Genomic DNA, 27774 nt, shown 5'->3' with positions numbered 1-27774 from the left:
TACTGGATATTCTTGGGTAATTGCTACTGAATCATTTATGTTGTACTTTGTTATTGCTACAGAAGAATATTTATTTTATTATTTTACATTTATAATTGTTTTTCCTGGGGACCCTGTGACACCCCATTGAAGAGCCGTAGGCTGTGGATCTCTTAAGATCTCACTGTTGGGTTTGTAAGGCCATGTTACTCCTGAAGATATAGAGAAGATATAAAACAAAGTTCTAAGCTAATCAACCTTAGTGTTCTCCTTTTTTAAAAAGAATCGATAAAAGAATCGATAAAGAATCGAATCGTTAAAGAGTTGAAAATGGAATCGGAATCGTGAAAATCTTATCAATACCCATCCCTACCCGTGACCATTATTTGTATTTTTTCGCAAAGTAGTCAGGATGACAAAAAGCCAGAGCTCTGTCTAGCCAAATATTCTGTCATGTGTTGCTGTGCTGAAGCCAGGTTTTGGCATCAACGTGCAAGATACAGGAGACAGGACGTGAAAGCCTTTAACTTTTATTATTTGTAACCTACAAGGAAGAGAGATAAACAGAGAGCCAGGTCAGAACTGAACCAGGACACGTAAAGCAGAGGACTACACAGGAGAAGCATGAGGGGATGATGCAACAAGCAATACAGAGGGTTTAAATACAAAAAAGCAAATGGGCAAAGTGGAGACACCTGAAGAGCACAGCTGAACTGAATCTGACTAAATAGACAGGGGAAGCAAAACTGAACATAGTGTACTTTCAATTCATTTTTTTTTGTCACATTCACAGTATAACATGCAGCGAAATGCTTGCGTCTGAGCTGCGCACAGGCTGCAGACATCGCTCCAAAGGTGTGTGTAGCTTTACCACTATACCAACACAACAAGAGACAAGGAACTATCAAAATAAAACAGGAACTAACTGAGCAGGCAACAGATTCATATATAAACTAGACATGGCAACAGAAACACAGATTTGACATAGAAACAGAAAGGTAAACACTGAAACAAGACTGACTGACTGAGGACTAAACACAGACAAGACAAGGGCACAGGAGAAAAGGGAGGCAAAAATTCAAGGGACTCAAAACATAAACTGAATATACTTGACCTAAAACTAAAACTAACATTTTTAATTAAGAGTTTAGACAAAAATAAAAAAAAAACAGGACTATGACAGAATTACTAAATGGTAAATGGCCTGTATTTATATAGCGCTTTACTAGTCCCTAAGGACCCCAAAGCGCTTTACATATCCAGTCATCCACCCATTCACACACTGGTGATGGCAAGCTACATTGTAGCCACAGCCACCCTGGGGCGCACTGACAGAGGCGAGGCTGCCGGACACTGGCGCCACCAGGCCCTCTGACCACCACCAGTAGGCAACGGGTGAAGTGTCTTGCCCAAGGACACAACGACTGAGACTAGAAATATTATGATAAACAAAATTAGAAAGTCTTCACAGAACAAATCCCCAAATAAGTTCACTAAACACAAAACGCTGGGTCAATGACCTGGGAACTATGGCATAAACAAACATTAGCTCAAAACTATCACACTATCAAACATAAAGCGCTAGGGATTAAGCACCTTCTCTAACTTGTATTCACAATTAAAACCGAGTTAGAATTACGAATTAATCTAGCAAGCATGACTTTGGACTGCGAGAGGAAGCCAGAGTACCTGAAGGAAAAAACTTTGTTGCTAGTAGTATCTAGACTCTCCAGTGTTGCTCACACACCTCAATATAGTATGTGACAGAACACTAATTACTTGTTAGGTTTCTTTCTGACATTATACACATCAGTAACCATGTTTCTCTTTTCAGCATACTTGGTTGCCCAATTGTGAAGAAAAGGAAGCTGGAGGAGGCTGAGGCCGGGGAGAACCAGTCCGCTCCCAAGAGAAAGAATCAGTCTGCTAAACAGGCAGCAGATGGAGGGTTGACTGCAGACAGTGACACAGCAGAAGAGGAAGAGGAGGAGCAGAAAGAGAATGAAGGGGATGAAGAAAACAAGGACAAGAAGGCCAAAACAACAAGCAGGCCAGAGTCAATAAAACGTGAGTAAATCCAAACTAGAGCAGTTGCCTCCTTACCCGCCAAGCAAAACTGGCTCCTGTATACATAGTTATTTTAAGTATGTACAGTCAGGGAAAACAATTATTTGAACCCCTGCTGATTTTGTAACTTTTCCCACTACCAAAGAAATGGTCAGTCTATAATTTCAATGGCAGGTTTATTTGAACAATGAGAGACTTTACTTTATTGATTTATATAGTACTCTTCACAGGATAAAAACCACAAAGTGCTTCACAATAATATAAAACAGATAAACATAAAACAGTACAATCAAATATACAGCACAAATCTAATTAAAAACTAGTCTAAAGATGGAGGGAGAGAATTCCACAACCTTGGGGCCACCGCTCTGGTTTTAAAACGTGTTCGGGGGACTACCAACAGCCTTTGAAATCAATAAAGTAAAGTAAAGTAAAGTAAAGTAAAGTAAAGTAAAGTAAGAGACAGAACAATAACCAAAAAATCCAGAAAAATGGATTTGAAAAAAGTTACAACTTAATTTGCATCTTCATGAAGGAAATAAATATTTGATCCCTTTGCAAAACGTGGTTTAGTACTTTGTAGCAAAATCTTTTTTGGTAACTGGAGAAGTCAGACGTGTCTTGTAGCTGGCCACAAGTTTTGCACACATCTCAGGGGGGATTTTGTCCCACTCCTCTTTGCAGATCCTCTCCAAGTCATTAATGTTTCATGGCTGATGTTTGGCAACTCTAACCTTCAGCTCCCTCCACAGATTTTCTGTGGGATTGGAGACTGACTAGGCCACTCCAAGACCTTAATATGCTTCGTCTTGAGCCAATCCTTTGTTGCCTTGGTCGTGTGTTTTGGATCATTGTCATGCTGGAATACTCACCCACGACCCATTTTCAATACCCTGGCTAAAGGAAGGTGGTTCTCACCCAAGATTTGATGGTACATGGCCCCATCCATCCTCCCTTTGATGTGATACAGTTGTTCTGTCCCCTTGGCAGAAAAACACCCTCAAAGCATGTTTCTACCTCCATGTTTGACGGTGGGGATAATATTCTTGGAGTCATTGACAGCATTCTTCCTCCTCCAAACATGGCAAGTTGAGTTGATGCCAAATAGCTCGGTTTTGGTCTCATTTGACCACAACACCTTCACCAAGTCCTCTTTTGAAACATTGAGATGTTTCGTGACAAACTTCAAAGTTTGAGTAGTTCTGGCCTGATTCCTCACCGTTCTTATTCTCATAAACTCCACGAGGTGAGATCTTGTGTGGAGCTCCAGACCGAGGGAGACTGGCAGTTATTTTATCATTCTCCCATATGCGAATAATCGCGCCAACTGTTGTCACCTTCTCACCCAACTGCTTGGCAATGGTCTTGTAGTCCATTCCAGCCTTGTGTAGGTCCACAATCGTGTCCCTGACATCCATGGAAAACTCTGGTCTTGGCCATGGTGCAGAGTTTGGAATCTGGATCGATTGATTGCTTCTATGGACAGCTGTCTTTTATACAGGTAACGAGTTGAAAAGGCTCCAAATGTCAGCTTGTTACCTGTATAAAATATAAATGGGAGCCAGAAATCTTGCAGATTGATGGGGGATCAAATACTTATTTCCTAGTCAAAAGTTTGGACACACCTTCTCATTGAATGGTTTTTCAGATCTTTTATTGTTGTAATTTGTTATGGAATAATAAACTGTAAAGCCTCTGAAAATGGAGGGGCTGTGCATAAAAGTTCCTAAACAGATAGCGCAAGACCTTTGTTAACATCAATCTTGTTTGTGGTGTACAGACACAAAATTACAATTTCTGTCACTGTCAACTCTGATGTTACTCTGATGTGGGTGAAGTAGATCTTAAAATGTAATGCCTACTTACATAAAAGTAACATTGTAGACTTTGAAAAATATTGATAAAGGTACATGTAGTTGTAATTCCTTACTTCAACCTGAAACTGATCCGAGTTTCCATTTTGTAGTTGAAATATAGACACATTAAAGCATATGTAATCCAGTGTCACAGAAATGAGCTTTGTATAAAAACAAGGACATTAAAAAACATAATCAGTATTTCAGTGACTGTGACGAACAGAACCGTTTCAAGATAGCGGAGAGTTTGGCATGAGTGTAGACCAAAGCCAACTTCCTGAACAGTTGACTTTGGTCTACAGTTTGGTTTGCATGCTTCACTTCACTCTTGCTAAACAAATCACATCAAGTCACCTGCAAGATCAGTCACAATGCTTGTTTTTGTGAGATGACACAGACAAAACAATCTGTGGCAATGACATTTATCTGTACTTTGAACTCCACAGCAGAGGCCTCACAGGTGACAAAAGTAACAGCAGTGTGTCCTTCAGCTGACCTTGACATGAACAAACACATCAGTGCAAAGGCTGAGAACAAAACTGTGAGTGAGAAAGCTGGTGAGGAAGTAAAACCTGCTGATGACCTTCAGCAGGAGGAAACAGAGACAAAGGATGTGAAGGATGCTTGTCTGATGACAAAGAATCAGCCATCTGCGGAACCCGCAGAGCTAACAGGCATTCCTGATCTAAAAGAAACAAAGGAGGCGGAAGAAGCAGAAGAACAGGAAGAAAATGGACAGCAAAAAAGTCCTGAGAATATTGTAGAAGAGAGGGTAATAGAAAGACAAGTGATAAGCCAGAAAAACTCAGATCATCAGTATTCAAGTGGTGATTACGGCCATCTGGCCAAAGAGTCAAAGCAGCATAAGAGGGAAGCTGATGAAGAAGAGGTCGAAGAAGAGGAAGAAGAGGAAGAAGAGGAAGAAGAAGAAGAGGAGGATGGAACAGACAGGGAGGTCCTCCAAGAGGTTGACACTCCTTACACTTTGAGTCCACGCACTCAGGGATCTGAAACTGAGGTGTCACTCAGGGAAGAAAAGATCTGTACTCCCATGACTGAGGAAGAAGAGGATGAAGAAAAGGAAGGGGAGAGAGAGGGGGAGGATCACAGACAAGAGAAGGAAGACAGTGAGATCCTGGGGGAGGAAGAGGAGGACCAAGACTCCAGTAAAGCCTCTCCAACAACAGTGGTTATAGAGGTCCGCTCTGAGGATGATGATGATGATGAAGATGAAGATGAAGAGGAGGAAGAGGAGGAGGAGGAGGAAGAAGAGGAAGGAGAGGAGCAGGATCGTGTCTCAGAGGGCTCGGGAATAACAGACGACTCAGAGAACTGGGATATGACTCGGGGGAACCTGGGGCTGCTGGAGCAGGCTATTGCTCTGAAGGCGGAGGAAGTGAAGGAAGGCCAGGAGAGCCGGAGCTCCCTGGACTACCAACCATACACATCATCCAGCAAGAGCTCAGAGGCTGCTGCTGTAGCCCGCCGCACCACTCACTACAGCAAAGGTAAGAAACAGCAAAGTCAAATGTGAACGTGTTTGCATAGAAAGTAGGTGATCACTATCTAAATAAAATTCCAGAAAAAAAGGAAGTCAAGTGTCCAACGCCAGGGTGTGATGGGACGGGTCATGTGACTGGGCTGTATCCCCATCATCGCAGTCTGTCTGGATGTCCTCACAAAGACAGAATCCCTCCAGAGAGTAAGTATAGCTTACCATTAACTTCATTGACCAACATTCAAATGTGTGCACTTTGAATTATCACCATGATTAATAAATACTGACCAATAATGCTAACACACAAACCTGTTTCTAAAAAAGTGTCCCTAATATTGTAGGGTGTTTACCTTGCGATTTAAAGTGCCTTAAGGTGATTGGTGCTATATGACTGGCCAACACTGAATTGACTAGATAATAAAATCACCAAATTCTAGGTAGCATCCTGCAAATTTATATTTAGTAATGTTATTTCGGAATACAATATCATCATAGGTTTTCACAGATGGGTGAATCCCTATCTTTACTTTTGGGGTGCTTTTTTTTCCCTGACCTGTATGTTTGTTTATTAGTTGTGAGGTGTTCCACAGCATTAGACGTCACATCCTCAGCATATTAAGTCAACTATTTTACATAGGCTTTTAACTTTTTTGGAATTCAGGTTGTAAATATTATTATTAACTCTACCAGCTTTACCATTACTCTTACTTCCACTACTGCTGTAAATTCTGTATCTTTGCCACTTGTCCTTTTCTAGCTCATACAGGTGTACACGTACATTACTACTGTTACTGCTGTGAAACCACCTAATGCAAGATAAATGCACTGACCTGAGTTTGCACTTGCTGTGTGTCTGTAGTCCTGGCCATGCATGAGAACGTCTTGAAGTGTCCTACTCCTGGCTGCACAGGCCAAGGCCATGTTAACAGCAACCGCAACACACATCGCAGGTTAATAAAGCACTCGATACACTCTGAACACTTTTTACAACAGTATATGAAACAGAAATTGACTGTCACTACTTCATAGAAAAGAACTTGTAAAAAGAGGCTTGTATTCTGATGGTTTTTTTTAAATAGTTTAGTGTTAAAGATCCTAGATCTGATTGCACACACACACACACACACACACACACACACACACACACACACACAAACACACACACACACACACACACACACACACACACACACACACACACACACACACTTGCAAAATAATACTGCATAACATTTCATTGTGCTCACATCTGCTTACACTGCTTTCCCAGCAATTCAGTGAGTTTCTATTGATGAGCATTTTATTTCTTTAAATGCAATATCATTGGCATGCCTCCCCATCAGTCTGTCCGGCTGCCCCATTGCCGCAGCTGCTAAGCTGAACAAGAACCAGGACAAACAGGTTCATTTACAGGCTTCAGCCAGTGAACCCTCTTCCAATTCTGACAGAGTGCTCAGGTGAGACATGCAAGAAAAATTTTCAACTAATTGATTCATACAATGTTAAAGTATCAGTACCTAAATCAGGGCTCTTTTTTTAGGCCCATGTGTTTTGTCAAACAGCTGGAGATCCCTCAGTATGGCAGCTACCGGCCCAACACGGTGACCACTACACCTCGAGCAAACCTGGCCAAGGAGCTGGAGAAATACTCCAAGGTGTCTTTTGACTATGCAAGCTTTGATGGTCAGGTTTTTGGAAAGCGTACGCTCATTCCAAAGACACCTAGCACTGCTGAAACATCACCCAAAGCCTTCAAAAGTAAGACACAATTTCACTTTGCTTTTATTTCTTAACTTACAGGCTTTTTATAACCAATCCAATCCAACTTTATTTATATAGCACTTTAAAAACAACAAAGTTGACCAAAGTGCTTTCCAATAATAAAACAGAGACAGCAGTTAAAAAACATACATTAAGCAGACAAAGAAATAAATATAAATAACAATAAAATAAATACATAAATGAAAAAGATAAAAATAAATCAGTATATATATTAAATATTAAAACATGAGTAAAATAGACAATAAGATATACAATGAATAAGATTAACAAAATAAAAAGATTAAGAGTGACCAACAGCTGACTAAAACTGACTACAAGCTGACTCTGGTACAACTCCTAAAAAGCCTTTGAAAAAAAGTGTATTTTTAAAAGTGATTTAAACATTTCAAGTGTTGGGGCCAGCCTAATATGGAGGGGCAGTTTATTCCATAATTTGGGTCCCCCCAGTGTTTCAGTCTCGGCATGGGGACAGCAAGGAGTGACTGGTCAGTTGATCTGGGAGACCTTTGTGGACTGTATTGGTGTAGAAGGTCTGACAGGTAAGAAGGAGCCAGGACATTTAAAACTTTAAAAGCAAACAATAAAATTTTTAAATGAATTCTAAAATGGACAGGCAACCAAGTGTAAAGAGGCAAGAACAGGGGCAATGTGCTCACGTTTGCATGTCCCTGTCAACAGACAAGCTGCAGCATTCTGGACCATTTGCAAGCGTGATAGTGAAGCCTGATCAACACCAATATAAAGTCCATTACAATAATCAAGCCGAGTGGTCACAAATGCATGTAAAACTCTCTCCTAGTCACAAAAAGAAATAAAAGGTTTTACTTTAGAGAGCTGCCTCAGCTGAAAAAAGCTTTTTCTCACCACTGCATTTACCTATTTGTCCATTTTAAGAGCTGTGTCAATTTTTACTCCAAGGTATCGTTATGGTTTTAACATAAACTCTCTATGGCACTGTTTGTGAACCGCATTCCCTCTGTGCAAATTGTTATTTGTTTGGTATCTTCTGATCAATTGCAGTGTTATAATACATCCATATTACAAGTAGATGAAGGCTTAAATGAGATATTTCAAATGACAAAGGCAATATTTATCTCCTTTAAAGATACCAAAGAAAAAAACTTGGTGAATCTGATAAGCATTAAGCACTTTCTTTCACTGTCTTATTCTTGAATATATTTTAGAACCAAGCACTCCTGCAATCTCCAAACAATTTAAACACAGAATAATACAAAAAGAAAAAGATTATGTAGTTAAGGCTGGAAATGATGACCCAAATTAAGGATGCATGATGGACCGAGCAGTGAAGGAAAGTCAGGTACAGGTTAACGTCCAAAAAAGTTTTTTTATTCAACCCCAAAACAAACTCGGTTAAACTACACAGAAAAATCTAAATGTTGGGCCCATAAAAGAGGTCAAAGTAACAAAACTACACAAGCACTACAACAACTGAAACAAACTGACCTACCTAAACAGACAAGTGGAAACTTAAATAGTGGCTGATCAGCCCACAAAAACAAAAAAAGGGATAAAACACACAAAAACCCAACTGAGACTAACATAACAAATTCCATTTCCCCCCCATGATCCAGAATTGTGGTATGACCCAATTTGCAGTTCTCCATATAAGCTTGCTCTGCCCCTTTTCCACCTCTTAGCTCATCAACCAAGGGACCCCAGCAGCTGTCACTGAGGTAAAGAAAACAGAAGAAAGATTAAATCATACATACATAACAGTGTAAACTACAATATCCTCACTTATTTTAAAATACAGTATTATGTGAGTATATAAATGAATTAATTCTAAACCAAAACCAATTCTTTATTACCCTGTAAATGAAATCCTATATCTAAAGGAAGAAAAATGTAAATGTAGTGTTATGTGTAAGCCTCTGTTGTAACATTGATGTTTGGTGGACATTACCACTGTGTGGCTGTAACTGCAGCCATCACAATGCAATACAGGTGACAGTGAATAAGTAAAAGTAACACATGATACAAAAGAAAACTAAGCTACAAAGTAAAACATTAAAACAATTAAAAGAAACCAAACACAGAAACAAGAAGACACACACCAAACATGAGAAGAGAGACAGATGGGGAAAAAATTCTAATTCTGTTATACATTTACCCTCCTCACATCCATCAAGCACAAGGTAACCTATCAGTTGAACTGTGGGAGGAAGCCGAACTACCTGGAAGATGCCAGGCACAGGGAAAACGTGCAAACTCCACATATGAAGGCCTCATTTGGTTCCTGGTTTAGACCAGGAGTCTTTTTGCTGCGAGGTGACAGTGCTAACCATTCTATGTGAAATGGTCTTATTCACATTTTTTATACCACCTTTCAAACATAGCTAGGTTCTGCAAAGGGCTTTTATAATGTTTTCCATTCACACTCACATGCTAAAGAGGCAGAGCTGCCATGCGTGACACCTGTATCAGAAGCAACTTAAGGCGCAGTCCTGAGATTATAGGGGCAGAGAACCACCTGAGTTATATCCAAATGGAATATGTCATTCTACAATTATTCTGATCAATAAATGACATTATACCAAAAAACAATTTTTGTCAGTAACGTCTATAAATTTGTATTAATAACTGTATGTTTTTGTATAAAATGTTTTACTTTTTTAAATAATTTATACATAAAAGTTTGTTTTTTCACTTGCCAAGCTCTGTATAAAATTGTATGAGGTTCTGCTATAACTAAAAGCAAACCTGAACTAGTACATATGTTGCACTCATATAGTCGTAGAATATGCAGTAATCTCCTCCCAATTTCATGTCTCAAGGAAATCATTTTGTTCCACTTGTACGCAGCTAAATTATTCCCCAAGGCATCCTCCCCCAGTCACAGCATGTCAGGAAGCTTTTCTATGAGCACCTTGTCCTCCAGCGGTTATGACTATAGCCAAGATGCAGAGGCAGCCCACATGGCAGCAACAGCTATTCTCAACCTGTCCACCCGCTGCTGGGAGAGACCAGAGACACTCAGCACCAAGACCAGGGAGCCCTGCACCAAGGTGATGCACAGTGAATTTCATTTAGACGCAAGCTTCTTTTTTAAAACTACGGTTTAAAATAGCCTAACAATGAACAGTGTATGAAACTCGTGCTCTTTGAGTTTGCAGTCACTACATTTGCACACTGTGTCCTCACTTAGGAGGCGGATATTGAGGTGGATGAGAATGGCACCTTGGACCTTAGCATGAAGAAGACCAAGCGGGAGGGAGTACAGTCTCCAGAGCCTTCATCTTCTTTGTCTTCTTCCTCTCAACATGTGGGAGCCATTGCATCTCAGGGCCAAACTCAGCAAGAGTGGGAAGGCCCACTTGACTTCACCAAAATGGGTGGTGTCAAAGAAGAAGACCACGAAGAGGTAAGTAGAGATCTACTGTAAATGAGGACAGCTAGAGAAAATGAAAGCGAATCAGAGCTGATTTGTTGGGAACCTACAGTTCTTAATAAATGTATTAGAGCACCTGCAATAAAAACAAGAAAAACACAAATACTTTAGAAATCTGTCAAGATTGAAGTCGTAAATTATTATTAGTGTCATATTAAACCATTAAAAATTTAATTTGGAACGCCAGTAAATATTTTCAATTTGACATCTTAATCAAAAAACAATAATGTACTTTACTGCTTTTTCTCCTTTCTTGAAAAATAATACATTAGAAAGTTCATTGATAACAGAAATAATTATATTTTAGCTTTAAATTGTTGGTTTGATTAAAGTGATGCACATGGTGGATTAACCATTACAGAACCATAAAAAATGATTTAGGGAACAAGTAATACTGTTCAATTACCCTTACATTGGGTGGTGGTCTAATAAGGTGGCATGGTTTGTGGCTCAGCTGCAGGGGAGCGGTGAAGCTGCCCCACATATCTGTTCTCCATCACCTGGTCATGGCTCCCTACTTCAGTAGGATCCCTGGACCTAAGGGGAGAGGATCACTGAGCTGCAGAGAGAGTGGGCTGTAGAAATTATGCAGCGGACTGTCTTATAAGCTGTTTGCACAAATTAAAAAAGACCTTCACACGCAGGAAGAACGTCCTGCCGGCCTGGGTCCTTGCTACAGTCACTTCTTTTCAGCCAGTGGAGGTGCTAACCCAGTTGCTGGCTGACCTGGTAGCTGTGCACCGGGAGCAGGCAGTGGTGCATCGCCATCTCCTAGATAAGCTGCGGGATCATTCCAAGCATGGGACAAGTGTAGTCGAATGTCTGGTTGCTTGGGCTGACTTTCACCTGAACATCACGAATAGGCCATAGTGCTGCTGCTCTCTTGCTCTTGACGAAGGCAGTCGCACTTTTTGTCACAGCTGCCGAGGCGAGCCGTGTGGAGTTAGAAGAAGGACCCAAGATGCAGGCAGTGGATAAGATGCCGGTGAGTTTATTTATACAGGGGTGAGAAGGCAAACAGGCAAGAGGGAAGACAAAACTAAAGACCTGAACTGGGAAAGCTAAATGACAAACCTGAGATGATACAAAAGGGGATGAGAGGCAGAGAGACGAGCTGGACACCGAGTAACACAGACTGACACGGAGGAACACAGACGAACCGGCAACAGGCAGGAAAACACACAGGGCTTAAATACACACACCAGTAATCAGGGGATGAGAGACAGGAGGGCAACACAGCTGGGAGGAATCTGGGCTGACGGGACAGGGGAAACGTAACCTGATCACACTCACATACGACACGGACCTTCACAATAAAACAGGAAACTCAGACACATGGAACCAGACAAGACATTGAACTAAACAGACAGATTCACAAACAGATGGGGTGACACCATAGACAGACAGATACAGACGCAGGCTCAGAGGCAGACCGAATATAACACAGAACCTAAACAATCATCTAAAAAATGATAACAAACCAAAAGCGCTGGGTCACCGACCCAGGACCATGACAGTACCCCCCCCCCCCTCCCCCCCCCCTCAAGGGCTGGCTCCAGACAGCCCAGCAGAAACACAAAAACCGACCAAAACAAAACAGAAAAGGACCCGACCAGGGCGGACGGAGGGGGCCCAGGACGGAGGGACAGAGTCCAAAAAGGCCCAGATGGTCAAGTTCAGGAGGCCGACCATGCGAATGGCAGCGGGGCAGGTCTGGATGCCGGCCACGCAGTAGGAAGTGGCGTGGAAACAGTCCTGGGGGCCGACCGTGCGGACGGCAACAGCGGCGTGGAAACAGTTCTGGGGGCCGACCGTGCGGACGGCAACAGCGGCGTGGAAACAGTTCTGGGGGCCGACTGTGCGGACGGCAACAGCGGCGTGGAAACAAGTCCGGAGGCCAGCCACGCGGAAGGCAGTGGCGGCGTTCAGGAGGGCGTCCACGGTGGCGGAGATGCCCAACAAGCGGCCTGGCAGATGACCGACGATGTGGAGGTGGTAGTAAGGGACCTGAAGGCTGCGTGGCCCCTGCAGCCCCAGGCGAAGCAGAGGCTGGACCAGCAGAGGCTGGACCAGACGAGGCGGAAGCAGAGGCTGGACCAGACGAGGCGGAAGCTGAGGCTGGACCCGGCGATGCTGATGAGGATGAAGACACGGAGGCTGGACCCGGCGATGCTGATGAGGATGAAGACACGGAGGCTGGACCAGGCGATGCTGATGAGGATGAAGACACGGAGGCTGGACCAGGCGAGGCTGATGAGGATGAAGACACGGAGGCTGGACCAGGCGAGGCTGAAGCAGAAGCGGAGGCTGGACCGGGCGAAGCAGCTGATGAGGATGCTGAAGCTGAAGCTGAGACTGCAGCGGGCGAGGGTGATGAGACTGCAGCTGGTGATGAGACTGCAGCTGATGGCTGGACGGGGTCCTCGGGCCCCCCAGCTGACGAGGCCGGACGCTGGACGGGCTCCTCGGGCCCCCCAGCAAAAACAGTCTCAGAACCAGTGGGCACCGGAGCCCCTGGCACACACAGAACGGAACCAGCAGGTGCGGAGACCCCTGGCAGAGACGGAACAGAACCAGCAGGTGCGGGGGCCTCTGGCAGGGACGCAACAGAACCAGCAGGCACACGGGCCTCTGGCAGGGACGCAACAGAACCAGCAGGCACACGGGCCTCTGGCAAACATAAAACAGACTGCAGCTGCACTGAGCAGTGACTCAGCTCAGGCAGCGACAGTCCGGTACAGTCCTCAGCTGGCTTCTTAACCTCCAGGGGTCCAGAGTCAGCTGGGGGCTGAAACCCAGCCTCTCGGGAGGCCCTGGAGTGTGTCTCAGTCTCAGAACTGGCCAGCTCTTGAGGAATGTTTCCATTGTTATTGGGTTTGTCTCTCTGCTTAGAGTACGAAGTTGTTGAACTGTCCGTTATGGGTTGGACTGACATGGCTTGCTGTACAGGAGGAGTAGGTGAAGATGATGGCTGAACAGGTGGTGGAGCAACTGACACAGGATGCAGGGCTGGTGGCTGCTGAACAGGAGGCTGAACTGAGGATAAAGCTAATGATTCTTCTGCCAACCGGGCTACTGACTGGGCCATGGATTGTAACAGGGTTTGTAATAAGTCTGGCTGTGGCTGTAATTGAGCTATGGATTGTGAGGCTGAATGTGGCGGAGGTGGCGACTGGGCTTCTGGCCGGGCGGCTAACTGAGCTTCTGGCCGGGCGGCTAACTGAGCTTCTGGCCGGGCGGCTAACTGAGCTTCTGGCCATAAACAGTTTTTGTCCTGTGCCGTACAGAACATCACCCCTGAGTAAACAGTTCAGACCAATAATACTGTCCTGTCCACTCACCACAGCTGCCCGCTCGGAAATCCCCAGGTCCGACTGTGGCGAGGAGCGTCGGCAGCGTGAGCGCCGTTTCCCCCTTGAAGGCTGGGTTGACGGGCCGGGCAGTGAAGCATGAGTTGCAGGGTGGGTGGTAACAGCCGGGGGGTGAAGACAGAGTCCATTCAGAATGAAATTCTGTGCGAGCGGGTGAAGTGAGCTGAGCAGCCAGGGGAGACCAGAAACCAAGCGCTGTAGCCGATTAGCCACGGCTTGGCGAAATTCTCTCCCCTCGTGCTCCAGCCACGCGTTAATTAATTTGTCCACGGAGTAAACAATGTCCTCCCGGAGCTCCTTGGGCGGGTTGAATGCTGCTGGGTCCATAGTGGCCGGTTCGTACTGTCACGGCTGCCGAGGCGAGCCGTGTGGAGTTAGAAGAAGGACCCAAGATGCAGGCAGTGGATAAGATGCCGGTGAGTTTATTTATACAGGGGTGAGAAGGCAAACAGGCAAGAGGGAAGACAAAACTAAAGACCTGAACTGGGAAAGCTAAATGACAAACCTGAGATGATACAAAAGGGGATGAGAGGCAGAGAGACGAGCTGGACACCGAATAACACAGACTGACACGGAGGAACACAGACGAACCGGCAACAGGCAGGAAAACACACAGGGCTTAAATACACACACCAGTAATCAGGGGATGAGAGACAGGAGGGCAACACAGCTGGGAGGAATCTGGGCTGACGGGACAGGGGAAACGTAACCTGATCACACTCACATACGACACGGACCTTCACAATAAAACAGGAAACTCAGACACATGGAACCAGACAAGACATTGAACTAAACAGACAGATTCACAAACAGATGGGGTGACACCATAGACAGACAGATACAGACGCAGACTCAGAGGCAGACCGAATATAACACAGAACCTAAACAATCATCTAAAAAATGATAACAAACTAAAAGCGCTGGGTCACCGACCCAGGACCATGACACTTTTCTCCTCTCCTCTCCTCCTCTCCCTTAGCTTCCCTGCTTGGCCTCTTGTGTCCTTGTCTAGTCTTGTGTTTTTTGTATTACTTTTCCCTGGAACAGTCTCTCACAGAGAGGAATTATGGATTTGATCAACTGGTCCCTGAATGCAATTGACACCCTTTTCTCAATGAGAAGTCTGGGCTCGGGTGAGCCTGAGTGTCCTGGAGGTACTTTCCCTGCTGGATACTTGATGGACGGGTGGCATTACTCGAGGGTTGTGTGCCTGGCGGGACTGTCGATCGAAGACGCTGAAGATATCTATCTATTCGGAACCATGATAACAGGGTTCTTGCTGATCGGAGCTGGCTTGGCCCTGGCTTATCGAAGAATTAAGAAAGCGAAACCGGCTGTTCAAACCCCCACAAGGCTGCCCGCTGGGATTGAAACGATGGGACGAGGCGTGAGTTCTCAAAATGGGCTCATTGAGTGCAGCACGGATAAGATCTTGGAGAAGCTTGCAGCTGCCGTGAACACTCAGAATAAGACCTCTGAGCGCAAATTGGATTACACCTTGGAGAAGCACTCAGAATAAGAGTTGTTCGCACTAAAGTAAAAGCCACCATCACTTCATGCGGCTACCACTTCAGCACCAGCTGTGATCTCAAGGCTGGAGCTGAACAAAAACACCCTGATAACAGACGGTGCTTAGACTGTTCCTCCCCTATGCAAGGCCACCTGGGTTGGCTGGAAGACTGTTTACTTAGCCTGGCAGGGCGAAGGACACTGTCTCAGCTGAACTCTGGACACACACACACATACACATACACTGATACACACTCATCCCCCCTCCCTTTCCAAACGCCTTCGATGCTTGTCCCCTCCCGGGGAAGATAGCGGTCGACTGGACCAACGCAGACATGCTGCAGGACCGGATGCGCTGTTTACACTGGCTCTCTATTACCCTTTACCCTCCCCTGTTGCTTGTCTCGTGTTTCTATAGTGTATTGATAGTCATGTGCTTTTTGTAGGCGCTGAGGTGTTGTTTTTTTTCTGTTCTCAAACTGATCTCCCTGTTGGAGCTCAGTCTGGGGGGAGTTCTTTTTTCTCCTCGTATTTCCTCATGTTGTGTATTTACCATTGTTATACCTCTCTGACCTGTCTTTCCCATATGATCTTTGTGTAATGTATGTATGGTCGGAAGGGTAAGATGGCGCTGGCATGGCTGGCTGCCTTAACCCAATTTCCCTCGTGATGAACAAAGTATGATCAATCAATCAATCAAATTAAATACAGGTGAAAAAATGCATGGAGTAAAGGCTGCAGTTAGCTCGCACCAGACACATCCCTTAATTCTGGGGACAGATTGGCCAGGGTTTATTAACCTTTTGGGGCAGTATGAGGGATGCATTCACGACCTTTAGCGGTGTGTAGTGTCTGTGCTCACTGGTGATGCGGGTCATCTGATGCTGACTCTGGGGAGGAGGAGATGGCAGGTACTTCACTTGAGGCCCCGCTGCCTCTAGTAATTCACTCCACACACGATTTCCTATTATAACAGTCTTGCGATGACATCCTATGCTCAGCCTTTGACCAAGTGATTAAAATTGATGGATTTATTAAGTGATTCATAACACTCGCACGAAAGAAGAAGCCATGGAAAATGATTTTCCAGGCGGATTATGTGCGCCGATGGCACATGTCCTGCCTGGAGTGTCCGGAGTTGGTTAACCAGCATCCCAAAAGAGATACTGACTGGCCAGGGGCCTCTGTTCATGTCTTGTACACTAAAAGAACTGCACGAAACATGAATTTTAAATTCTTCTTCAGCCACCCCACCAACCCCTCTGTTGTTTACAGTGCAGGAGGTGCCCCAGGCCTCAACGGGATTCCTCCCTTTCGGTTATTGTTTGGCAGGAAGCCGTGAGAGCATGGAGCAGACTGTCTCCTAAATTGTTTGCACAAATAAAAAAAATTCACATTTGGGAAAAACTGTCTGGCAGCCTGGGTCCTTGCTACAAGCACCTTATGTCTTACCTTGCTTTAGGTGGAGTACACAGCTCCCTCATATACCTCATCTGAAGGTGAGGAAGAGGACCAAGAGAACTTGGAGGACAGGAAATACCCCGGTGAGGTCACCACCACCAGCTTCAAGGTCAAGTTTCAGCCCAAAGACAGCAAAAAAGAGCTTCTTGTGTAAGTCTTTAATATTTTTTACAAACCTTGTGTGATGAAAACCAGCTGTACAATTAAGAGCTGTGGCAGAGAAACAAACCCAGTTGCAAAGATTTTTTTTAAATGAATGGCAGTTTGTAAATTGGTCTGTAATGATCTAAAGCAGTGGAATCTCAAGAGGGGTTTATAGGAAATTATAGCTAAATGTTTAATACATTTAAGAGGGATTATGTCAGTAGGGCAGGAAGACGTGTGCATGTGAGAAATTATATCAATGAAATATGTCATGCAAATTAGTGCTCGCAAAGAAATTTTGAAATGTGGGTTGTGGGGGTTCAATTGGGACAGATGGAAAACTTTGTGTATCCTCATATTAAATAAGAAGTGTAAAACTACTGACAAAGGATTATTCAAGGCCTCAGTTTCAAAGGGTTAATAAGCAACTGTAATATTTTTTTGGGTTCTGTTCTGAGTGGAACATCTTTTGTGGAAAAACAAACTTTCTGACCAGGTCAGTAGGCTGGTCAGAAACCTGGCGTCAGCAAGTCAGCAATGTGCGTATTTTGGTTCATTGTCCTGCGGAGAGCAGCCTAAGTGGCCTTCCAGGTGCCAACAGCTAACCAGATGCTGCTGCACAGAAGAGACAGAACTCTCAGCTTCAGTTGGTGGAAACAGAGGAGGTTGATAGATGTTAAATGTAGAGACACCATAGCCAAAGACGTCACGGTACTGTGTTGTTGATCCAGGATAGCTGCTTGCTCCAGGTGGACAGTGCTTCTAACTCCTGGTTGGCTCGTTTGGTTTTCCTGTTAATGTGCAGATAGACGCCAGAGGAAAGACTAACCTTGGCACCGACAATGGCATAGAACTCTCTCCAAATGCAGGATGTAAACTGGGGTCCCCGATCGAATGTGATGTGTTGAAAGAACCCACAAACTTTTCTCAGTGAGTTGCTAATAATAGACAGCAATGAAGTGATTGTGAAAGTTCCAAACAGGACAGAAGGAGGCAAGATCTCTAACGAGGATGATGAGGGTTTCATCTTTCCCATTACTGTAACTAAGTCATTCACTTTTATTGGAGAGAAGGAGATACATGACTCAGGACACTGGTGATCATCTTCATAATGGGAGGAACATAAAGATAATTTCATCTTATCTACAAAGTCACTGATAAATATATAACGCTCTGTTAAAATAGCCTCTTTCACTGTCTCATTGTTTGATAAACAAACAAACCCGTGGTCTTTCATAGCTGCTCTGCTTTTCAACAGGCATGCTGAAGACCACAAGTTCTATTATTTAGCCAGGGTGAGCAAGAAACAAGCGACAGAAGGTTTCTGTCTCTTGTTTGTCACTTTCTGTCACCTTATGGAGCAGGTCATCTACCAAGCAGAATGTGGGTGGGTCAGTATCCTCAAGTACTGAACTCAAGTTCCTCCCAATGCTCCTGACTCACAACTGGAGGGTGTGTGTGAATGTTAGAGCGGGCACCAAGGTTTGAACATGTGTGTGGCTGGGTGAATGAAGCTTGTAGTAAAAAGCACAAAAGAGTACTCAGAGTAGACAAGTGTTAGGGGGGAATTCAAGATGGCGCCGTAGAGTAGACATTGTGGCTGAGTGAGCTCCAGTGGTATTTGTTAATATTTATCTCATATCTTTATATTTGAACGGCGTCAAGTACAGAATTTCCAAAGGGGAGTGTTTTGACATGAACCTGAACAGTTACTTCCTAAAAATCTCGGACAGAAGTACAAAAAAATCATTGAGGAAAACTCCCAGTTATGCTGAAAACAAAGAGGAGCTAGGCACCATACCGGAGATACTGAGCATGTCTGCTAGTCCCGGCTCTATGGAACCAAGTATTGTTCACGCTTTGGATAGAATAACTGATAATCTTACTAAAGTAATTGACTCCAAGATTTCTACTGTTCTCGAAGCTATTAAAAAACAGACCTCACAGCTGCAGGCGATCGCCACCAGAATGAATGAGGCGGAGAAATGGATTGCTAATGTGGAGGACACGGCGACATTATCAGAGGCTAAGCTGGCACAACTCGAGAAACAAATACATGAGATGCTAGAACATAAAGATGAACTTGACAACCGAGGTCGCAGGTGTAACGTACGTATAGTCGGCTTACCTGAAGGCACGGAGGGCCCAGATCCAGTTAAGTTCCTTGAAAAGTGGATCCCGGAGTACCTCCAGATGGACACAAAGGCAGGGAGGCTGAAACTTGACCGAGCACACCGATCCTCAGCACCGAAGCCCGGCGTTGATCAACATCCCAGGCCACTTATAATGAAGTTTCACAACTATGCAGATAAACAACGCGTGATGGAGGCGGCTCGTCGGCTCGGACCCCACCGATCTAACAAGGACAGCCCCACATGTAAGGAATCTAGGATTTCCTTCTTTAATGATTAGCTGAGGTCGTTCGAAGACGGAAACCTTTCGATGATGTAAAGGTGCAGCTGAGGAAGATGAATGTGGACTATGCATTACTATACCCAGCTACCTTGAGAGTAATGGTGAACGGGACTCAGAGGAGATTTAACACCCCGAAGGAGGCCGTTTCGCTGCTTCATTCACTTGAACAGAGGCAGGAAGACACTACTCGTCAGTAACTTGTCTATCAGTAGGTGACTTAAATAATATGGCAAGTAATCAGCTGCATTTGTGTACATGGAATGTAAGAGTGGTCCATAATCGTATTAAAAGGAGAAAAATACTCACCTTTCTGAAAAAAGAACACATTGATATTGCACTTTTGCAAGAAACACATTTATATGATGTAGAACACCTTAAATTACCGCAAGGTGGAATTGGACAGGTATTTTTCTCGTCATTTACCTCAAGAAGTAGAGGGGTGCAATCCTTGTGAGGAAAAGCCCCCTTTTTTCAAATACAGAGTGTGTCAAGGACAGGCATGGAAGGTATGTTATAGTCAAGGGAATATTATTGGGTATGGTTGTTTCTATATTGAATGTTTACTACCATCCTGCTCATTCGTCTGATTTTATGACCACAGTATTTACAGACTTCGCTGAGATTAACTCTGACATTTCTATAGTGTGGGGAGATTTCAATTGTATACTGAATCCTGTTATTGACAGGCTCCCCCACAAGCCTTTGCCTCTCTCACCACAAGCTAAGGTACTTAATTCTATCTGTGAAGATTTGAGATTTGTAGATGTATGGAGAATAAAACTAGGATTGATTTTTTTTTTTTTTTTTACCAGGGCTATTGTTGCACTTAGTCTTATCGTGTGAAATTAGTAGTATTCTAATCTCAGGCCATGCCAATGTAATGCTGGATCTCTCTCTCAAAGATATGGTAAACAGAGGAAAATACTGGAGGTTAAATACAACTATTCTAAAGGACCATACATTTATATCTTACTTCAACACTGAGTTTAGATATTTTTTGTACATCAACCGGCAGTCAACAAATGACTCTGCCCTACTGTGGGAAACTATTAAATTATACCAATAAGCGGCAGCAGAAATTGAGGAAGCAGAATCAGTTAATGACAGAATTTAAAACAAAAGAAAGTACTTATGCTGATTCCCCAACTCCTGCCTTACTGCAAGAGATATCTGCTGTCAGATCAACTTTAGATAGCCTTTTTACGCAAGATTAAGAACTTAACCTTAAGTTTACTACAGGGAGTGCAGAATTATTAGGCAAGTTGTATTTTTGAGGAATAATTTTATTATTGAACAACAACCATGTTCTCAATGAACCCAAAAAACTCATTAATTTCAAAGCTGAATGTTTTTGGAAGTAGTTTTTAGTTTGTTTTTAGTTTTAGCTATTTTAGGGGGATATCTGTGTGTGCAGGTGACTATTACTGTGCATAATTATTAGGCAACTTAACAAAAAACAAATATATACCCATTTCAATTATTTATTTTTACCAGTGAAACCAATATAACATCTCCACATTCACAAATATACATTTCTGACATTCAAAAACAAAAGAAAAACAAATCAGCGACCAATATAGCTACCTTTCTTTGCAAGGACACTCAAAAGCCTGCCATCCATGGATTCTGTCAGTGTTTTGATCTGTTCACCATCAACATTGCGTGCAGCAGCAACCACAGCCTCCCAGACACTGTTCAGAGAGGTGTACTGTTTTCCCTCCTTGTAAATCTCACGTTTGATGATGGACCACAGGTTCTCAATGGGGTTCAGATCAGGTGAACAAGGTGGCCGTGTCATTAGTTTTTCTTCTTTTATACCCTTTCTTGCCAGCCACGCTGTGGAGTACTTGGACGCGTGTGATGGACCATTGTCCTGCATGAAAATCACGTTTTTCTTGAAGGATGCAGACTTCTTCCTGTACCACTGCTTGAAGAAGGTGTCTTCCAGAAACTGGCAGTAGGACTGGGAGTTGAGCTTGACTCCATCCTCAACCCGAAAAGGCCCCACAAGCTCATCTTTGATGAAACCAGCCCAAACCAGTACTCCACCTCCACCTTGCTGGCGTCTGAGTCGGACTGGAGCTCTCTGCCCTTTACCAATCCAGCCACAGGCCCATCCATCTGGCCCATCAAGACTCACTCTCATTTCATCAGTCCATAAAACCTTAGAAAAACCAGTCTTGAGATATTTCTTGGCCCAGTCTTGACGTTTCAGCTTGCGTATCTTGTTCAGTGGTGGTCGTCTTTCAGCCTTTCTTACCTTGGCCATGTCTCTGAGTATTGCACACCTTGTGCTCTTGGGCACTCCAGTGATGTTGCAGCTCTGAAATATGGCCAAACTGGTGGCAAGTGGCATCTTGGCAGCTGCACGCTTGACTTTTCTCAGTTCATGGGCAGTTATTTTGCACCTTGGTTTTTCCACACGCTTCTTGCGACCCTGTTGACTATTTTGAATGAAACGCTTGATTGTTCGATGATCACGCTTCAGAAGCTTTGCAATTTTGAGACTGCTGCATCCCTCTGCAAGATATCTCACTATTTTTGACTTTTCTGAGCCTGTCAAGTCCTTCTTTTGACCCATTTTGCCAAAGGAAAGGACGTTGCCTAATAATTAAGCACACCTGATATAGGGTGTTGATGTCATTAGACCACACCCCTTCTCATTACAGAGATGCACATCACCTAATATGCTTAATTGGTAGTAGGCTTTCGAGCCTATACAGCTTGGAGTAAGACAACATGCATGAAGAGGATGATGTGGACAAAATACTCATTTGCCTAATAATTCTGCACTCCCTGTAGACAAAGATTTTATGAACATGGAAACAAACCCGGAAAATACTTGGCATATCTTACCAAGAAAAGATCCGAAACACAAGTTATTACAGTTATTTGTGATGCTCAGAATGAGCGTGTATATGATAGTAAAACCATAAATAACATCTTCAAAGAATTTTATTGTAGACTATATACATCTGAACAACCAGTTGACGCACTGGAATTAATGGAGGATTTCTTCTCCAGGCTCAATCTGCCTACCATAGCAACAAAACAACAGACCACCTTCAATGCTCCCATTTCTAGAGGGGAAGTACTAAACGCTATAAAAACTTTAAAGAACGGAAAAGCCCCAGGACCTGATGGTTTTAGTAGAGAATTTTATAAAGAATTCAGTGAGCTGTTAATAGACCCATTACTTAATATGTTTAGATATTCGTTCTTGCGTAATAGATTACCTCAGACTGTAAGGGAACCTAATATCTCTCTTATTTTGAAGAAGGGGAAGTGTGCAGAGTCTTGTTCCTCTTATAGACCGATAGCTCTTCTAAATGTGGACCAGAAGATACTTTCTAAAATATTAGCTACTCGACTCGAAACTCTCCTGCCTCTAATTATTAAAGAAGAGCAAACAGGCTTTATAAAAGGCCGTAATTCCCGTAACAATGTCAGGCCCCTTCTCAGTCTGATTCAGGCTGCTCAGCAAAGGAACATGGGCGGTTTGGTGCTTTCTCTGGATGCAAGACATCAGTACCGGCTTTACTTAACATTATTATCTTGGGGGTAACTGTGACCGAGGACCTGTCCTGGGGCAACCATATCACCTCAGTTGCATGGAAAGCCCAACAGCGCCTCTACTACCTGAGGAGACTGCGGAGCGCACACATTCCCAGATCTCTGATCTTGAACTTCTACAACTGTGCCATCAGCAGCGTTCTGACGTATGGATTTCTAGTGTGGTTCCCCAGCTGCACCAAGGCCGATCAGCAAGCACTCCAGCGGGTGGTGAAAGAAGCTGGCAGAATTATTGGAATAAGTCTGCCAGAGATTAGTAATATCTTCCCCACTCGCTGTCTGAGACGGGTGCACAGTATTCTGCGGGACCAACATCACCCTGCGCGCCACCTTTTCCACCTGCTGCCCTCAGGGAGAAGGTACAGGTCTATACAGGCCAGAACATCCAGACTGGCCAACAGCCTGTATCCACAGGCTGTGAGGCTCCTGAACTCTCTGCCCCCCTCTCACGGACAATAACCATATCCAACTTCTTAATAGCACTGAACTTACTTGTCAGGTTCTCATGTTTACTTGTCATGTTCTCATGTTGTTGCTAAGGATTGTCTTATTGCACTGGAGTCACACTGGGTTAAATATTTACACTTGGGTTTTAAGGGGTATTTATTATTTTCTTCATTATTTTATTTACGGGTTGTACGGAAGCCCCAAATGCAATTTCATTGTTCTCTGACAATGACAATAAATAAATAAATAAATAAATAAATAAATATTGATACATTTAGTCAGTTTTCTGGTTATAAAGTAAATTTGACTAAGTCGGAGGCTATGCCAACTGGGAGCCTTAATTCAGTGCCAACTGGACTGTTTTCTTTCCTCTTCATGAGGTCCCCCACAGATTTTGTATACTATTTATAACTCCAAAATTTAAACAAATGTATAAAGCAAATTTTGCCCCTCTGTTCAAGAAGGTAAAGCAGGATTTGGAGAGATGGAATTCCCTACCTGTTTCCTGGCTAGAACGTATACCAATGGTTAAGATGAATATTTTGCCTCAACTGTTATATCCTGTTCAAATTATTCCAGTTATAATTTCAAATAGGGTGATGAAGGATCTGAATAGCTGGCTAAGCTCTTTTATATGGAGCAAACGCAGACCAAAACTTAAGATGGCCACACTACAGCTCCCAGGTTCAGTAGGGGGTTTAGATTTACCAAATATTAGAACTGGGGTGGGCAATTCCAGGCCCCGAGGGCCGGTGTCCTGCAGGTTTTAGATCTCACCTTGGGTCAACACACCTGAATCACATGATTAGTTCGTTACCAGGCCTCTGGAGAACTTCAGGACATGTTGAGGAGCTAATTTAGCCATTGAAATCAGCTGTGTTGGTTCAAGGACACATCTAAAACCTGCAGGGACACCGGCCCTCGAGGCCTGGAGTTGCCCACCCCTGTATTAGTACATATCAATTGAGTACTCACATGTGCTATATTCATGACTGGGTCACAAATAATTCACACTCTATCTGGTTGGGGATTGAAACCTCTCTTTCAAAGTATCCATTAAGGGACTAACTGTCCCTTAATAACCGTTCTTTAAGAACTTTAAAGATATTAGATCGGGCTGTGATAATCCAATCACACTTAATACACTTAAGGCCTGACGGTCAGTATGTCGAATTGAGGGAAGGTTGAAGTTAACATCTATGTTCACCCCTATTGTGAATAATCTTCACTTTCAACCGGGGATGTTTGATATAGGTTTTAAGGAATGGAAGAACAAAGGAGTTCACAGACTGAGGGACTTATTCTCCGACAATGTGGTTATGCCATTTGACCAAATGGTTGAGAAATATTCTCTCCCCAAACATGACTTTTTCCATTATTTACAGATAAGGCATTATATCTTGCACAGTACTAACTTCAGTGAGAGTCATGAAGTCTCTCATGTTAAGAAATTATTATTTTTAACAGATAAAGAGGTACCTGTGAAGATATTTTCTACGGCTTTATATTCTGTACCTTCAGTGATGTCACAGAGGCTTAAAGGCACACGGGAAAAGGAGTTAGGTATAATAATTGATAATGAATAGTGGAAACATGTCTGGAGTTATGCCAAATCAATCTCAGTTTGTAATCGTACCAAAGCAATACAGTTAAAAATCATACACAGAATGCATATATCCATATTTCGCAGACATAATAATAATAATAATAATAATGGATACTTTATTGATCCCCATGGGGAAATTACTTGTTTTTCTCTGCATTTGACCCATTCACTCAGTGAAGCAGTGGGCAGCCCACTAAGCAGGCGCCCGGGGAGCAGTGTGTAGGGACGGTACCTTGCTCAGGGGTACCTCAGGGTAGCCGTTAAGTGGATTCGAACCGCCGACCTTCCGATCATGGGGCGACCACTTTACCTACTGAGCTATCCCTGCCCCTAAACATCAATATAATCCTACCCTTTCACCCATGTGCATCAAATGCAAGACAGAAATTGGTACCCTAACTCACAGCTTCTGTTCATGTTTGAAATTGCAAGAATATTGGTCTAATGTGTTATCTGAAATGGAGAAGATTTTGGGTTGTAAATTGGAGATGGACCCTTTGTCTCTCATACTGAGTCTCCCCAGCCGGCGGTTAATATCCAAGAATAATAGGAGGTTGTATTGTATTCTCACCTATGCGGTGAGGAATATACTACTCCAATGGATTAATGAAAAAGCACCAACTATTAAAGGTTGGAAAAGAGTAGTGTTGGATCTAGTGCCATTGGAATATCTTACATGTGTACTGCACTCAAAAACAGACCAATTCTTCAAGGTGTAGGAACCATACTTGAATTATGTGGAACCTGATGTCTCTAGTATTATGTTACAAGGATTCTCTTGAGTGTTCAAACTGCAATGTACTACTGGGACCACAGGTATTGTACTGTATTATATTCTTTATTTACTTTTTAGATGGATCTGAGCTGGTGTTTTGTTTTGTGTTTAGTTCTCAGTCTGTTTGTTTGTTTTTGTTTTTGCTTTGTTTTGGGGGTTGTTATTGCTTTGTGGGGTGTTTTTTTGGGGGGGGGGGGTTGTTTGGGGGGGGGGTTTATGGCTCTGAACTGTACACATTATTATGTTATGTAATTATGTACTATTTGTGAAAATGGAAAAAAAAACAAATATATATATATATATATATATATATATATATATATATATATATAAAGAAAAGTGTTATAGTTAAGTACCAGTCGATTTTTGTTGCTTGCTTTATTGCATATGTAATTATGAGTTTCTCTTTTAGAAAGGGAGAGTATTTAAATGAAATGAAATGAAAACATGGGAGCAAAAGACAATGCAAGACACAGGATATGTGCACAAGAAAGCTTTTGTTTTCTGAAAAGTCTGTAGAAGCACTACACTGATCTGTGAATGTGTTCTTGACCCTAGGTGTCCTACTCCAGGCTGTGATGGCAGTGGACACATTACTGGCAATTACGCATCACATCGGAGGTAAGACCTCAAATCTAGCTTAGAAGTAATGTCCAGTGTTTGCTTCTGCTGTTTTCAAAGTGTGATTATAGCAAAAAAAAAAAACTTTCATTTTGGCCTGTAAAAAAAAGAAAGAAAAATCTCATTAGCCTGTCTTTACTAAGTCTGTCAGACAGCAGTCAGAACACTGTTCACCATTACTGACACACAGTTTGGTCAAGTTACTTGAAAATAGTAATTAGTTACTAATTACTTCTCCATGAAAGTAATCCCATTACTTTACTGATTACTTATTTTCAACAGTAATTATATACTTTATTATTTTATTACTTAGTTTAAAAACATGATACACAATCTGAATAGGTAATAAAGCAATAGACCTTTCAGCCCATTTTTCTGCATAATCCATCATATAAAATTGAATCAAATGGAAAAGCCTCTTTTTAAAAATTGTTTTATTAGTTTTAATCTTTTAACTTTATGCACATTGCATCGAGCAAACATTTTATTATATGTAACTGTCTTTGACTTGAAGAAAATTGTTTAACAGTTAAACCTGTTTTCTGCATATTCAGCATATAAAATAAAATAATGTGTGTACACTCACTCTTTCAAATAGATCCAAGTAATGCACAGCAAAAGAAAAAACTCAAATCAAAGATTCAGCAGCACTAAGTCATGCCACTCTTAAATCTACTTTCACCTGTTTAGCAGGAGTGGGACTGGTGGAGGTTTGCCACCGCAGTGGTCATGTCAGTGGAGGGATTCGGGGGTTTCTCTGTGAATTTCACATTCCCGTGGCAGCGTGCTCAGTGCTTGCTCAGATTTGAAGTTTAATTTTACCCTTTTTACGGAATCAAACTCAAAGTAATGTGAGTACTTCCAAGCTTTAAAAGCTGCATGGTCGTACTCTCTCCCGTCCTCCATATTATCCATTGTTGATCTACACACGTCTGTTGCTGCCACGGACATCACACGCTCGTTGTCATGAGACACTCTTACAAACAAAATCACGGTTTAGTAATGCAGTAACACAGCGTGCTTATGGGAAAGTAACAGTAATCTAATTTGCAATAGTAATCCCTTACTTTACGCGTTACTTGAAAAAAGTAATCGGATTACACGTTACTGCCCATCTCTGCTGACACATTACTTTTATGGCATCCAGTCCTGTGACTTTCCTAGTGTGTGTCTATAGCTGTGTTCACTGCAGGAAAAGCAAAGCATTCAAACTTCTCACACATTATTACCAAAATACTGTATTTACTTATACTGCCCTCTA

At 42.9% G+C, this 27774-nt stretch overlaps 1 protein-coding gene across 2 annotated transcripts in view; it reads left to right on the top strand.

Annotated features, from left to right (window-relative positions):
• The window catches only part of myt1a (myelin transcription factor 1a), a 70131-nt gene that overhangs the window by 3750 nt on the left and 38607 nt on the right, over positions 1-27774 (top strand). For both annotated transcript variants that reach the window (XM_085343895.1, XM_085343894.1), the window contains 10 exons: positions 1814-2046; positions 4349-5410; positions 5485-5604; positions 6260-6350; positions 6744-6857; positions 6941-7158; positions 10006-10208; positions 10349-10564; positions 16934-17082; positions 26451-26513. In XM_085343895.1, coding sequence (XP_085200021.1) covers positions 1814-2046; positions 4349-5410; positions 5485-5604; positions 6260-6350; positions 6744-6857; positions 6941-7158; positions 10006-10208; positions 10349-10564; positions 16934-17082; positions 26451-26513 — 2469 coding nt within the window. The remainder of the gene's footprint in view (positions 1-1813; positions 2047-4348; positions 5411-5484; positions 5605-6259; positions 6351-6743; positions 6858-6940; positions 7159-10005; positions 10209-10348; positions 10565-16933; positions 17083-26450; positions 26514-27774) is intronic.

This window comes from Diplotaxodon limnothrissa, linkage group LG20, assembly GCF_057381915.1.
Source record: "Diplotaxodon limnothrissa isolate DT_005_m linkage group LG20, D_limnothrissa_male_GT1.1, whole genome shotgun sequence".
NCBI classification, from domain to species: domain Eukaryota; kingdom Metazoa; phylum Chordata; class Actinopteri; order Cichliformes; family Cichlidae; genus Diplotaxodon; species Diplotaxodon limnothrissa.
The sequence above is the reverse complement of the archived record's forward strand: the minus strand, read 5'-3'. Positions and strand labels throughout refer to the sequence as shown.